The sequence below is a fragment of the Setaria italica genome, chromosome III (assembly GCF_000263155.2).
Source record: "Setaria italica strain Yugu1 chromosome III, Setaria_italica_v2.0, whole genome shotgun sequence".
Lineage (NCBI taxonomy): Eukaryota > Viridiplantae > Streptophyta > Magnoliopsida > Poales > Poaceae > Setaria > Setaria italica.
In genome coordinates, this window is record NC_028452.1 from 11,121,829 (window position 1) to 11,134,505 (window position 12,677).

The window sequence follows — 12,677 nt, forward strand, 5'->3', positions numbered from 1 at the left end:
ATTTTTTTTTTCTTGAACACCTCGAGCAATATTGTCAGTTGTCATCACCCGTTCCAACGCTTATTTTTCCGAACACCTCGAGCAATTTTGTCAATTGTCAGAGGATTCCACTATTAGTTAGCCATCCTTATGGGCAAAAGGCAGCCATATAGCAGAGCTAAAAGTGAAAATAACTGTAGGACACTTGCTCATCCATAGCCAGGCAAGAATACATGTAAAGAGTGTCAGCACTCAGCAGTCTTACATTACAGGTATGCTTGCCTTGAGAGCATAAACATATGCAAATAGTTACAGCTTACAACACTGATTACTCATACCGACAAATAAAATAATAAACAAGAGCAAAATAGCAAACACTACACTTGCTGCACTTCACCAAAAGGGGGAAGAGCACCGTTGATTCTCCAGCGCGCATAAGGCATAAGCTAGATCAGGGTGGCAGTCATATTTGCTGACGGCTGGTGGCCTACTAGGACGGCTGTATGGCCAGTCACTGGCTGGAAAGCTGCAGCTGACTCGAGCTTCTCCCAGGTCAGCTTCCGCTTCACTTCGAATGAAACCCGCTTTTCTTCATCCTCCTTGTACTTAGCCAGACATGATGAGAAGAGATCCTCGTCCATCTCAGAAAACATCTTCTTTACATTCAGAGTCAGATTCAGGACTGCTTGGTTCCAGTGATTCTGAATATTCTGTTCTAGTGCTGGAACAACGAGAGGCATGATCACTTGGCGGTTTTGTGCGATCAAGCTGATAATGTGATCATTGTTCCATACGAAGAGTGCTCTTTCAGCAACCTGAAACCATACAACTTGTTAAGGATTTGTTAAGGCAGCAACAACAACTACAACAACAAACAAACAAAGGCACCAACAACAAGGACTTGTTAAGTCAACAACCAGGATAAAAAGACTGAAAGAAAACCTTAAAGACAAGGATAGCCAAACGTGTTTATATTCAGAATTTGAGATCACTCCGATGCTTAATGCTGGTCCAAATGTCTGATGTTTACCATATTAAACAGAATATGGGCCCCCCTATCCACAGCATGATTAAGTGGTGACATGATTGCCCACCGTTAGCATCCACAATCATTTCGGATCATTAGACAGATGTTATTCATTTGGCATGTTGACAGGTTATAACATACAAACATTAGGCCCTTGAAGGAAGTAAAATAACATGGCTGTCAGAGTCAGGGCCACCAGCAAATGTATTTGTGATCATGAATCACCAACAATAAGATAAGGTTTCTCGCACAAATGGTAGGAACAGGATAGTGAACACATCAATGTCAAAACACAACAATTAATCTAGAAAGTAGAATGAACCTAATTCCATAGGGCAATTCAGTTATTGAAATGCATATTGCAACAAGCAACTGAACATTGACTAGATTAGATTTATTGCGGCAAGTTACCTGGAAGTGAGAACTGGTGATGCAATGAGCAATCCGTCGAAATAATGGAACCATACATTTCTGGAATTCTGCCTGGCTGGTAGACTCTAAGATCTCTTCGATCTCACTAAGAAACATCACTTCCTTCTGACAATTTGTTATTGGCCAGTATCTTAACAAGCCAATAATGACAGAGCTTGCAAGCTTTGGGTCCTTTTCTAGAAACTGTGTCACACAGTAGGTCAACTGCTGGAGATACAAACCAACTGATTTTGGTTTGTGTAAAGGAATCAAAACTCTCCAAAGAAAAATCTTGTGTTCTTCCTTCAAAGGCAATGCAAAGCCACTAATGACACTGCCAAAGACCTCCAGCAGCTCAGCAATCCCATTGTGCCGATCAGTCTCAAAGACAAACTGGTAGAATATATTGCTCACTGCTTTGCGGATGAAAGGACGGTGTACCATGAACTTCCCATATATCCTGTGCAGAATAGTTTTCAAACAATCCCTTTCTCTTGGATCCTCGGAATCGAGAAGATTAAGGAGCTTCACAATGAATGAGTGATCAAAGTGTTTCTTCCCTACCTTTGCATCCAAGGATGAGGATCCAATAAATTTCAGTAGTAGCTCATACACAAGCTGCAGATGGCACCATGCAGGATCGAACATCGGCTCGTCCTCATCACCCTCACCACCACATGAACCAGACCTGTAATTTGGAGGAAATGCACGGAACAGGTTGATGGCACACATCCTAGCGCAGGCAGCAATCGAGGCCTCTGAGAAGCGAGCATTGCTAGATTCAACAAACTCTATAAGATCCAGCAATGCCTGCCTTTTGATATCCTTCTCCACCGAACTCTTGTTCGGGTCCGAGAAATCAAAGACGACGCAGCACAGGCTCAACTTGCTCACAAACAGGTTCTGCTTCTCCGAGTTTGGGACATCCTTGAAGGAAACCAACGGCTCAATGCCAGCGACAACACTTGAGGGGAAGACGGCAGACGACATGCGCCTAATGGCGGAAGCCGGGCGGCTAGGTGGGATGCTTCCCAAGCTGCTCGTGCGCTGTATCCCGGTGCCATTGCTGCACTGACCTGAGTCCCCGGAGGCCGAGGACTTCCGGGGCAGCTTGCTGAGAAACTGTTTCCACATCTTCCACAAAACCTTTTTTTTTCACACCACTACCATGGCAACAGTAGAGCTTGCCAACACAGGATGGAGCAAGAACCAGGGCTACTAACCAAAAGATCTAACTCTACTCTAATGCGACAGCCACACACTTCCGAGGAAACAAGCTTAGATTTTTGCCACAGAAGAGCACAATCCTGGTGAATGCAGCTAAATCTGGACCATGCAGATGCAAACTGAACCGAAGAAAACCACGAACAACCACCAAAGTTGGACAGACTAGCCTTGAAATCACGACCAAGAAGAGGAGGGGGAAATGGGCAGCTGCCAATCCCGAGCCGGCAGGAGGCCACCACGGAAAGCTCGGCTTCGGTCGGATCTGGGGCTTGAGGCCGCGCGCTCGCCGGATCCAGGGCGCCGTGCCGTGGCCGCCGCGGCAGGTGGAGGAGCGGAGGCGGGGGCTACAGGACGACGGGCCTGGGAGGCATTGGGAACCGGATCGAAATCTGCAGCGCCGCGCTTTGTCCGCTTCTCGGGAGGACAGACACAGAGAGAGTGTGAGGAGCAGAGCCGCAGAGGGAGAGGGAGGGAGTGGGATGAGAAGCGGAGTGGGAGGGAAGGGCCTGTTTGTTGTTTCGTGCGGGGAATGGTTTGTTTATCACGGGGGCGTGTACGGACAAGATCATTTATGTAGCCATCGCGATGTACGGCTCACGAGGGCCCGTGCTGATTAGCAAATCGCCCCAAATCCGGGGCGGGGCTTTGTTAAAGCCAATATCCTGGCTTTACTTCGAAACTAACACTGCGTCGACGATTAACCGGGCGTAATTGTGGGAGACCAAAGGGGCCCATGTGCAAAGGGGTAGGCTTTAATCGGCGTCCTTGTCCTTGGGCCGGGCAGGCACGGGACCGGGCCGGCCGATCGGGCGCTTTAATTCGAAAGGCGCGTGGTCACGACCCCGCCCGCACGGAACGGGGTCAGATGGACGGTCGCGTCCCGCCTCCCCGTGACCTCAGCATCCCGGCGGTAGAACAGGCGGTGACGGCACGGGTACTCGCCGGACCAGCCCGTACCGAGCGGCCCCGTCGCTGTCTCGCCGCAGGGGTGCTGCCGGCGACGAGACCATACGTGGTTAGCCGCGGGCTCGGCGTCGGAGCTGGGAGCATGGGTGTCACCAGACACACGGCACGTGCGGGTGGCCTGTAGCATGCATGGTCCGCTACGGCAGGGAGATGCATCCATCCGTGATCCGTCATAACACACAGTGCTCTTACCCCTCTCGGTTCGTAATTTCGGACGTGTGGTGCGAACAAACAGCAGAGATAAAAATGGGTAAGTGTGTAAGGGAGCATTTGGATCTTTAGTCCTAACTAAATTTTATATCACATCGAATATTCGGAGACTAATTAGGAGGATTAAACATGAGCTAATTATAAAACTAATTACATCGATGGAGACTAATTCACGAGACGAATCTATTAAGTCTAATTAATCCATCATTAGCACATGTTTACTGTAGCATCACATTGTCAAATCATGGACTAATTAGACTTAATAGATTCGTCTCGCAAATTAGTCTCCGTCCGTGTAATTAGTTTTATAATTAGCCTATATTTAATACTCCTAATTAGTATCTAAACGTTCGATGTGATAGGAATTTTAGGAGGTGCTAAAGAAACAAACACCCCCTTACTAATACAAAACCACCTCCAAAAGGCCAAAGACCAACAGCGTGTTCGGGGCGCTGCTTTGCAGCTGCCTGCTGCTGCTGCTCGGGTGAGAGCAGCGCAGCTGCAGGCAGCGTGCAGCGGCAGCCGTTCGAACACACTGCAAGCAGGTAGAGACCGCGGAGTGTATTATACTTGCGGCTCCCAAAAAACTTCTTTTTTGCCGCTGGACTTTGATAGCGGTAGCCAAAATTTAGACTCCTAGTATGTTGTAGTTAAGTATAACCGAAGCCCCACGTCGTCACGACTCGGGCGGCACCCCGACGTCTGCCACTGTCACCCCCTCCCGGCCTTCTCTCCACCTCGCCGCCGCCGGAGCAAGGTATTGGAAGCCCATGCACCTGCTAGGAAGGCAGGGTCGAGGGGGGGGGGCTTCTCTCACCGGCCGGGTAGTTCCCGCTCGGGTCAACGACGTGGCAGCGATGACCCCATCCCGGTGGATCCGATGTCTAAGGGACCGGATCCGGTGCCTCCGATGGCAGATCCGTGAGGAGCGGCTGTCGGCGGAGCTCCCGATGGAGGGAGCAACGCGGGGGCGTGGTGTTGTGGGAGGTGGCCGCCGGCCTCGTGTGGGTGTGACTAGAGTGACCCGAGGCGGTGGCGGCATTTTGACGGTGTGTGAGGAGCTACGGTGTTGGACGAGGAGGGGGCGTCCAAGGGTGCCGCCGACGCGGTCACGCCCGCACTCGCCACCACCATGTTAGGCTCCCTCACCGCCTGGCTCTCCCGCACCATCCAGCCGCAGCTGCGCGACGCCATGGGTGTGCGGCACCGAGGGAGGGCCGCTCGTGACGGCGCCTAAGGTCGGGCTCCGCGATGGCCGCCACCTCACCTACTGCGAGACCAATGTGCCCAATCCTCGGCTAAGGAGTTACGGAGGCAGTGACGGGAGAGGGAGGCTGTTGGGTGCTGGTGAGGGATCGCGTGGCGTGCAGGAGGCTGCGCGCGGTGACGCATGTGTGTAAGGTGGTGACGCCTCGAGGAGACGCATGATGGTTGAGGCGATGCAACGGTGGCCGCGTGCGAGGAGTGGGGTATGGCAGCGTGGTGCATGGAGGCGAGGCGGCAAATGAGGTGGAGGTACGACGGCGTGGTGGTGGAGCGGCGGTGACGCCACCCCGGATGGGCTGCCGTGCCTATGGTCCAGGAGTGCCGAGCCGTGAGCGTGCAGCAAGGGGTTGGGATGCTCCGATCGAAAGTCCCCACCGGCGTTTTGCTGGTCGAGATGACAGCGGCACCCTAGGGCGTCGTTCTCCCTGTTGGGGCATCATGTCTAAGCTCCAACCCTGCTACACGGGTCCTCTAGGTGAAAATCTTTTCCAGATACTGGACGAGCGACGGCAGCGCCATTGGCGTTTTGCCCTCCTTGGAGGCGTCGTCTCTAGAGACTCATCTCGGTTTATGGCATTGCTGGTATATTGGTTATGGGCGGTTGCAGCTGGTGGCGGCAATTCCGCCGCATGGCAACCTGAACGGGTGTTGCTAAGGCCATGTGAAGACGATCACAGTTATGGTGGCGGCCAGGGGTTGTCGCACGGGTGTCAATTTTGGCTGCTTGCAGCGGACTGCGACGACTGGTGTTGCTTGGCAACGATCAGTATGGTGTGGGACGGCGTCGGAGGACGACGCTTGCGATAACGACATCGTGGGACAGCTAGGCTTGCCGCGGATCGCGGCGGGTTGCTCAACTTAGCTGGACTACCTGGTGTGGTACATCGTCGGAAAACGACGCAAGTGGCTTTTTCTGGCTTGCTAACATGGCTGTAGAGGTTTTTGCGCGGGTGAAGCAACGAGACGAAGTCGACCTGCGGCGGCGGCCAGGCTGATCGCTGGAGATCTTGTGGAGCGGGGCAACATTGCTCACCACTCTGACGGCGATAAAAGAAACAGATCTGTGACGTGGAGTACCATGGCGGGCGTGGCAAGGCCCCGCGCGCGGTGTTTTTCTTCGAGGCGACTAGAGCGAGATAGAGTCCAATGGTGGATGTGGCGAGACCCCCGCGTGTTTTGTTATCGCGGTGGCGACTATGTGGCAACCTACGAGAGGTCCGGATTCGGTGGTACACTCTGTCAGGTGGAGTATGTTGCAGCGGCACTACAACGGAGGGTCCTGCATGGCGGTGGCCTTCTCGGTGCGGTGCAGTCTGCTTTATTGGTTTCCTATCGACGCATAGCCACGCCGGGAGGTTTTGACAAATACACGAGCGTGAATGTTGGTGGGTGCCGTGCTAAAGGTTTCGGTTTTGCTGCCATGCGAGTGGAGTGGTGAGACCGCGTTGACGTCCCATTCTGACCAGTCGGGAGTGGCGGTTGAGTCCAAGTGGTTATTCGCATTAATGTCCCAATCCAACCAGACAAGTATTTTTTATTTTTCTTTTCTTTTCCTGCTTGTAACCTAGAGCTAGTCTTATATTTTTCTACTATATCAATAAAACGTGCACTATCTTGTGTGGTTCATTCAAAATTCAGACTCCTCCAGCTCCCAACGTTCAGAATCAAAACTCCTCGGGCATTTTTCAGTTTCTGACCACCTTGATAATGGTCCGGTCCGGTCCACCCATACGGCCGTACCTCCATCGTACGATCGTGTTCAGCAAAAAGAGGGCACGATCCGTGTTCGTTGCCTCATTAGCGGCAGCATGGTCCTCGTACCAGCTGTAATGAGCAGGCGAGCTACGGCCACAGCGCACTATACAAAAACCAGAATATATGGTTTGTTTAAAAATGACCTTCTCAAAAAAAAAAAAGACTCAGGTTCTGCAAACCTACACAAAGAGCATTATGCTGTCACGCACATTAAATGAACCATGGAGTAGGAATTTAGGACGAAATGCCATAGAGTTTTTGAAGAGACAATAAAACAAAATTTTTGAAGCCATGAAATATCACAGAGTTAACGAAGATGTAGCTGGAACACAAGCTCGTTGAAAATTGAACCATGCTAGTAGACTCCAATTCATGGTTACAAACATATATGTAATATAATTTGGTTTTGCATTGGGATAGTTGAATTTTTCATAGTTTTATATGACATGGTAGCTTTATAAAGTGTGGCAAGATATGCAAGATTAGGACTATCCTAATTAGCCTCGTGGCCTAGCATTTTACCAGCGACCTTTGTGTTCCTTTCTCACCAAACATGCACAAATCCAGCGACAGGGGAGCAGTGTTTAAACAGCGACGTAAAGTATTGTTGCAGCATTGGATAGGCAACGTCAGTTGTTGGCATACCGTGTTATCAAAAGGCCGGCCCAGCCCAATTAGGTACCTTGTCCTAAGGAAGGCCCAACGAACATTTCCAAATGTTTTAACGGGATAAAAAACCAAACGCCGTTGCCGGGGATCGAACCCGGGTCACCCGCGTGACAGGCGGGAATACTCACCACTATACTACAACGACTTGGATGCTTACGCTAATGACACAATTTATAAAACATTAAACATAAGATCCACACCGGCTGCCAGATTGCCTCGTTGCCTGAAAGCTCAGCGGCGGCAGACAAGACATGAATGGAGACGAGAATAGTAGAGCGCGTATCCAGTCAGTACGGTCTACGATGAAACGGCAGGTCTCTGTCTCACACAGCTAGCGAATCGCGGTCGACTGCTGGCCGTCGGCCTCGACCTTCCGCAGACGCCAGCCGTAACGTGCCGGCGACGGCCAACTCGTCGCCCTCGCCGCGGCCTCTGGCCCTCTCGTCGTACGAGACAGCACGCCCCCCTGCCCACCGCCCCGCGTGCCGGCCCCTCAACTCTGCGACGCCGCTCCGCCCCCGCACCGCACGACGCACGCCCGCGTCTGGTGTGGTGTGCCGCGGACCGCGGCACGGCACCAGCCACCAGCCGCCGCAGGGGCACGGCGGCACACGGTCCCCGCCCCCGTCCCGTCGCGCGGCGCACCTTAAAATAAAGCGTCGCGCGCTCCTGTAACGCCGCTGCGACCGCGAGGAGGCGCTGGGGGCGGCAGCAGCATCTCGCGGATCACACGTCTTGTCCGCGCTGCCATGCCAGCCACTGGCCTGACGCCCGCGTCCCATCCATGCTGGCTGCTGCTGCTGCCGCTGCCTCCCTCTCCCTTTTCCCTACGAGCATTTTTTTTTACTCGTGCACCGCATTGTACGGCGTCCGCTTTTGGGGGCATCACGGCGCGGGCCGAGCAAAAAAATTCCTCGGTTTACTTGACCTCGTCCGTTCCAAAGCATTGTACTCCGTCAAGCTGACCTGGAAGCCTCTTTACCTCTGATGATGTACCCTTAATAAAATTTCAAAGCAAAGCGTGTGTCCGTCCGTTCCAGGAGCAGCTCTGCTCGAACAACGGGAGTCCACGTTTCATGGCCGTTGCGCCTGCCGAGGGGGGCAGGGTTGCTGGCGCGGCGGAGACGGCAGCCGGCCAGGCCAGCCAGCGCCCGGTAGCCCAAGCCCTGCAGCGCATTTGCTGCGGCAGGTACCGATCCTTCCTGTTCCCGCATTGAAGCCTTGCCCGTGTAAACCGTTGACTCCGCTCAGAGCTGCGCGCCATGCATGGCAACGGCATGCACGCATGATCTTTTCCGGGGATACTACATTGCACAGTGCACACTCGGGGCTGAACAGGGCCAGTCCAGCCAGCTACCACCACTCTACCAGTAGCAGTAGCAGTAGCACACACTTTGTCCCGCCGAGGCCCGAGCCTGGAGAGGATGCAGTATTGGACTTGGACAGGACCATGCGGCGCCAGACCACGGCAGAGACGGTGTACCCATGCCAGTCTGCCACCAACACACACACCGTGCATGGAATACTCTGCTTGATTTAGGAGTAGCAAATGCTCCACACCGTAATCTACACCGTACTCCATTCAAATCTACTACACTGCTTGAGAAAAGGACGAAACGTAGAAAGAAAACTAGAAGTGATCGAGAGCATATGAACAGGTAGGTATTCGTATGCTTCAGGATGCGTCGGCTGCTCGGTTTCGTCAGCGAGCACCGTATTGCTGTCGACACGCTCGGATACTTCCAAACAACACGCCTTTGCGAGCGAGCATATGCTGACGCGCGGAGCACGAAGAAGAGCCGGCCGGGGACCCTACTCCGTGGCCGTCGCTCCGTGAGTTAGTGGTGTCAAGCGTCAGTCCACCTCCAATCTCCCATCGCCGTTCGTGTGTCCCGGCCCCGGCCCAGCACTCTGCCCCTCTGCCGCCCGCGGCGGGCGTCAATCATCCGCCGTCAAAATCGTGGGAGAAGATGAGAACAATCCCAATCCACCAAACGTTTTTCTCTCCTGATTACCCGAGCTCCACAGGCCGGGTATCAAGATTCACGAGGCAGGAGTTGCTTTTTCTCTGTTAGCACGGGCACGGGCAGGCAGGGCGAAAGGCCGGACAAGATAACAACAGGACGAGCGGGCACGGCCTAGCCTGGCTGGTGCTGCGGCTGCTGCTTCCATCCGTCGTCTCCATCGGTCGCAGCCCCAGCAGGCGGCGAGGCCACCAGCAGCGACAGCGAGGCGAGCGTAGTGCTGTCACAGCGATTAAAAGCAAAAGCGTAAAGCGGGCAGCGGCAGAGCAGGATGAGGAGGGAGCGGAGGCCGGAGGAGGAGGGAGGGAGGGAGCACGGGCGTCGCGTGCATGCATGCACGGGAAGGCAGGCAGGCCCCTGCGCAGCCGCTGAATATTCCCTGCACCAGCCATTAACCGCCAGAGTTCGGAGGAGGCAGCGACAAAGCGCGGCGACGCAGCCACAGTAAACTGCTGGGCGCTGCTGCTGCTGGGCTAGACGCTAGAGCATGGCTCCGGCTCCGTCCGCTGCCTCGCCGCGCCACTCGCCTCCCCGGGCGGGGCGGCCCCTGCCTGCCGGTCGCCTTGCCTAGCCTGGTCTGCACTGTGTCCCTGCTGCTACGCTCTATGGAACATCGAGCATGGGGCGTGAGCAACACCATGGAGGATGGATGCGCCGCGTCGTCTTGGATTGGTGCATGATCCGCAACCAGACGGATTGCGCCCGGTACATGCATTGCCAAGTAGGCAGTAGCTGCCTCGATCGTTAGGATTCAGAATTTTGAAACTACCCAAGACGGCTTTGCTGTGGTTCTGGGCTCTGGCTCTGCTTCTAGTCGCCTACATTGTGGGTACAAGAGTAAATTCCCCCTCAGTAGTTTCTCTGTCTCTCTCTCTCTCTATGTTTCTTTTCCTGGTCGAACTGGCAGAGTTCTTGTTGCCGTCCAAATTTTAAATCAAGAAAAAGGAGCGGAACTGCTGTGCAATACTATGTCGTAGCCTTCTTGGAGCATGATAAAACTATTTCTTTCTCTGATAATTACACTAATAGAGAGGGGAAATGAGAGAAATGATACGCTTCTGATTCTTTTTTTTTTAAGAAAAGAAGTTCCAGCGACAAAGCAACCTGGTCTGATCCATAACGCATTGCAACAGGACCAACATTACACTGTCAGCGCTCAGGTTTCCAAAGCAAATTCAGTACACCGTTGCTTGGGAGCTTTACCAAGTGAAAAGAAAACTAGCAGACTTGAGAATCTAGCGCTTATACAACCCCCCCCCCCCCCCCCCCCCAACTTCCAGTGGTTCTGCACTTGGTTCTATTCTTGCAACTAATTCTCAACAAACTGTCTGCATTGCAGGACCAAATAAAAAAGCGCGCACTGCATATTGCCGCTGCTGTACTCATATCAAGAGAGGAAAGCAAGATACAAGTACATGCTGGCATTTCCTGAAAGTTTCTAACAACAGGGAACACAATGCAAAATCACAGAGACTACAAGGCATTACAAAATGTAATCGCTGCATTCCCAACTTGATACTGCCTCTAACAATATTATTATTACATCACCTAGAGGACCATCGAGATCTCCTGGCATTGCAAGCACGCACCTAGCCAAGAACACCGCATCCTCTCAGAATAGCAGGGACAAAGAAGCAGAGAGAATAAGAGGGCAGAGAGAAAAGGGGGGAAAAATGATGTAGCTAGGAAAGCTAAATTAGTAGTAGCTGCTAGTTAAGATACCTAGAGATATATATATCTCGGACCATCAAGCCTCAATTCCCCACAAGAGCTCACACCATCTGCGTCGTCTTCCTCCTCGCGCTCAGCTCCACGGGTCGAGCGAGCATGAGGTCCAGCCGGCAGTGGGAGCCGAAGGCGCGCACCCTTTTCTCCTATCTGTGCGGCGGCCTTCCACCAAGCTCATTTCCCCTGTCGCCGCACATTGGCCAGGTACTCCTCCTAGAGCTCGCCCTGAACTCCATCCGGAGAAGGGGACGGTGGTGGGAATCAAGAAGGGCTTGGTGCCGGCTGCGTCTTCAGAGAGTGAGCTTACTGGGAGGGAGGAGGCTTGCAAAGAGAGAAAGGAAGGAAGCAAGAGACTGAAGAACAGAGTGGTTGCTTATATACAAAGCCCCTCACATGGCTGCAATGGGTAGAGAGGGGGAGAGCGCGATTGGTTTAACAACGGGGTGTGGCCTGGTGGGAGCATGGAGAATGGGAAGCATGTTTGTGGGGAACGCAAAGCGCACTTGCACGCCTTTCGAGGCGTGTTGGGGGCGGTAAACAAGAGAATAAAGACGAGTAGTAAACTGAATCTGAACGGAGCGTGTTGTGTTAGTATTTTCCCCCCACCTCTCCAATGTGCAGCAGCATACTGATTACTGCCACTGAAGTGCTGGGCCATGGCGGCATGTGTGCGCCTGTTGTTAGTGCAGGGAGAAATGGACCTTACATGGAGAGGGAGGAGAGGAGGGACAGGGGAAAGGGGCGGAATGGGCTTTCTGTTTGACTGCCTTGTCGAGCTGCCTCCTACTCCTCTTCCTCCCTCTTTGCTTTTCTGGTGCTAAAGGGAAATATACTTTTCTGTCCTTGTGGCACTGCCATGATCAAAATGATTGAAGAATGAGGAAGTGGTATAATGGCGGGCAGAAAAGTCCCTATGATTATCGAGCAAACTTGTCAAAGAATCGAACCGGTAGAATGCATTGATACATTTATATTTACCCTTCCTGGTCACCGTTGGTACACTACTGAAACCTAGCTGAAGAACATCAGTAATAAGTGGAATAAAAAATAGCTAATTTGTGGATGCACTCTTCAAGGTTCACTAGCCTTGGCCAGTGCTTTGGATGGGTTTATTCAAGATCAATGTCTTTTCCTTTTTCCACACAATAAAAGCTGAGAGGTACTCTCCAAAAGAAAACTTCAAATAAATGTGAGAGTTGCTTCTGGTTTACTACTACTTCTGTAAATGCTTGATATGCTAGTTTATGAATGTGAATGGGTCACTCGACCTAACAAGATGGCGAACTTACCTGCCGAGCTAGACGACTAGCTGCATGGATGAGGATGAAGCAAACAATAAGTAATCCATGATGATTCACTTTCGTGCAGACAGGGATCACTTGAATAAGGATATCCATTGGCCTGTGAATGGTGTA

At 52.5% G+C, this 12,677-nt stretch overlaps 1 protein-coding gene and 1 non-coding gene across 2 annotated transcripts; both read right to left on the reverse strand.

Annotated features, from left to right (window-relative positions):
* Nucleotides 1–164: 164 nt before the first annotated feature.
* LOC101765639 (serine/threonine protein phosphatase 2A 57 kDa regulatory subunit B' kappa isoform) lies at nt 165–3,169 on the reverse strand. Its single transcript, XM_004961229.2, has 2 exons — nt 1,418–3,169; nt 165–794 (listed from the first exon to the last, which is right to left on the reverse strand). Exons 1-2 carry the CDS (start codon nt 2,549–2,551, stop codon nt 426–428), a joined length of 1,503 nt encoding a protein of 500 aa, XP_004961286.1. The 5' UTR covers nt 2,552–3,169; the 3' UTR covers nt 165–425.
* A 4,414-nt stretch (nt 3,170–7,583) lies between these two features.
* Nucleotides 7,584–7,655, reverse strand: TRNAD-GUC. The gene has a single exon. It is a non-coding gene; the product is annotated as a tRNA-Asp (tRNA).
* Nucleotides 7,656–12,677: the final 5,022 nt, after the last annotated feature.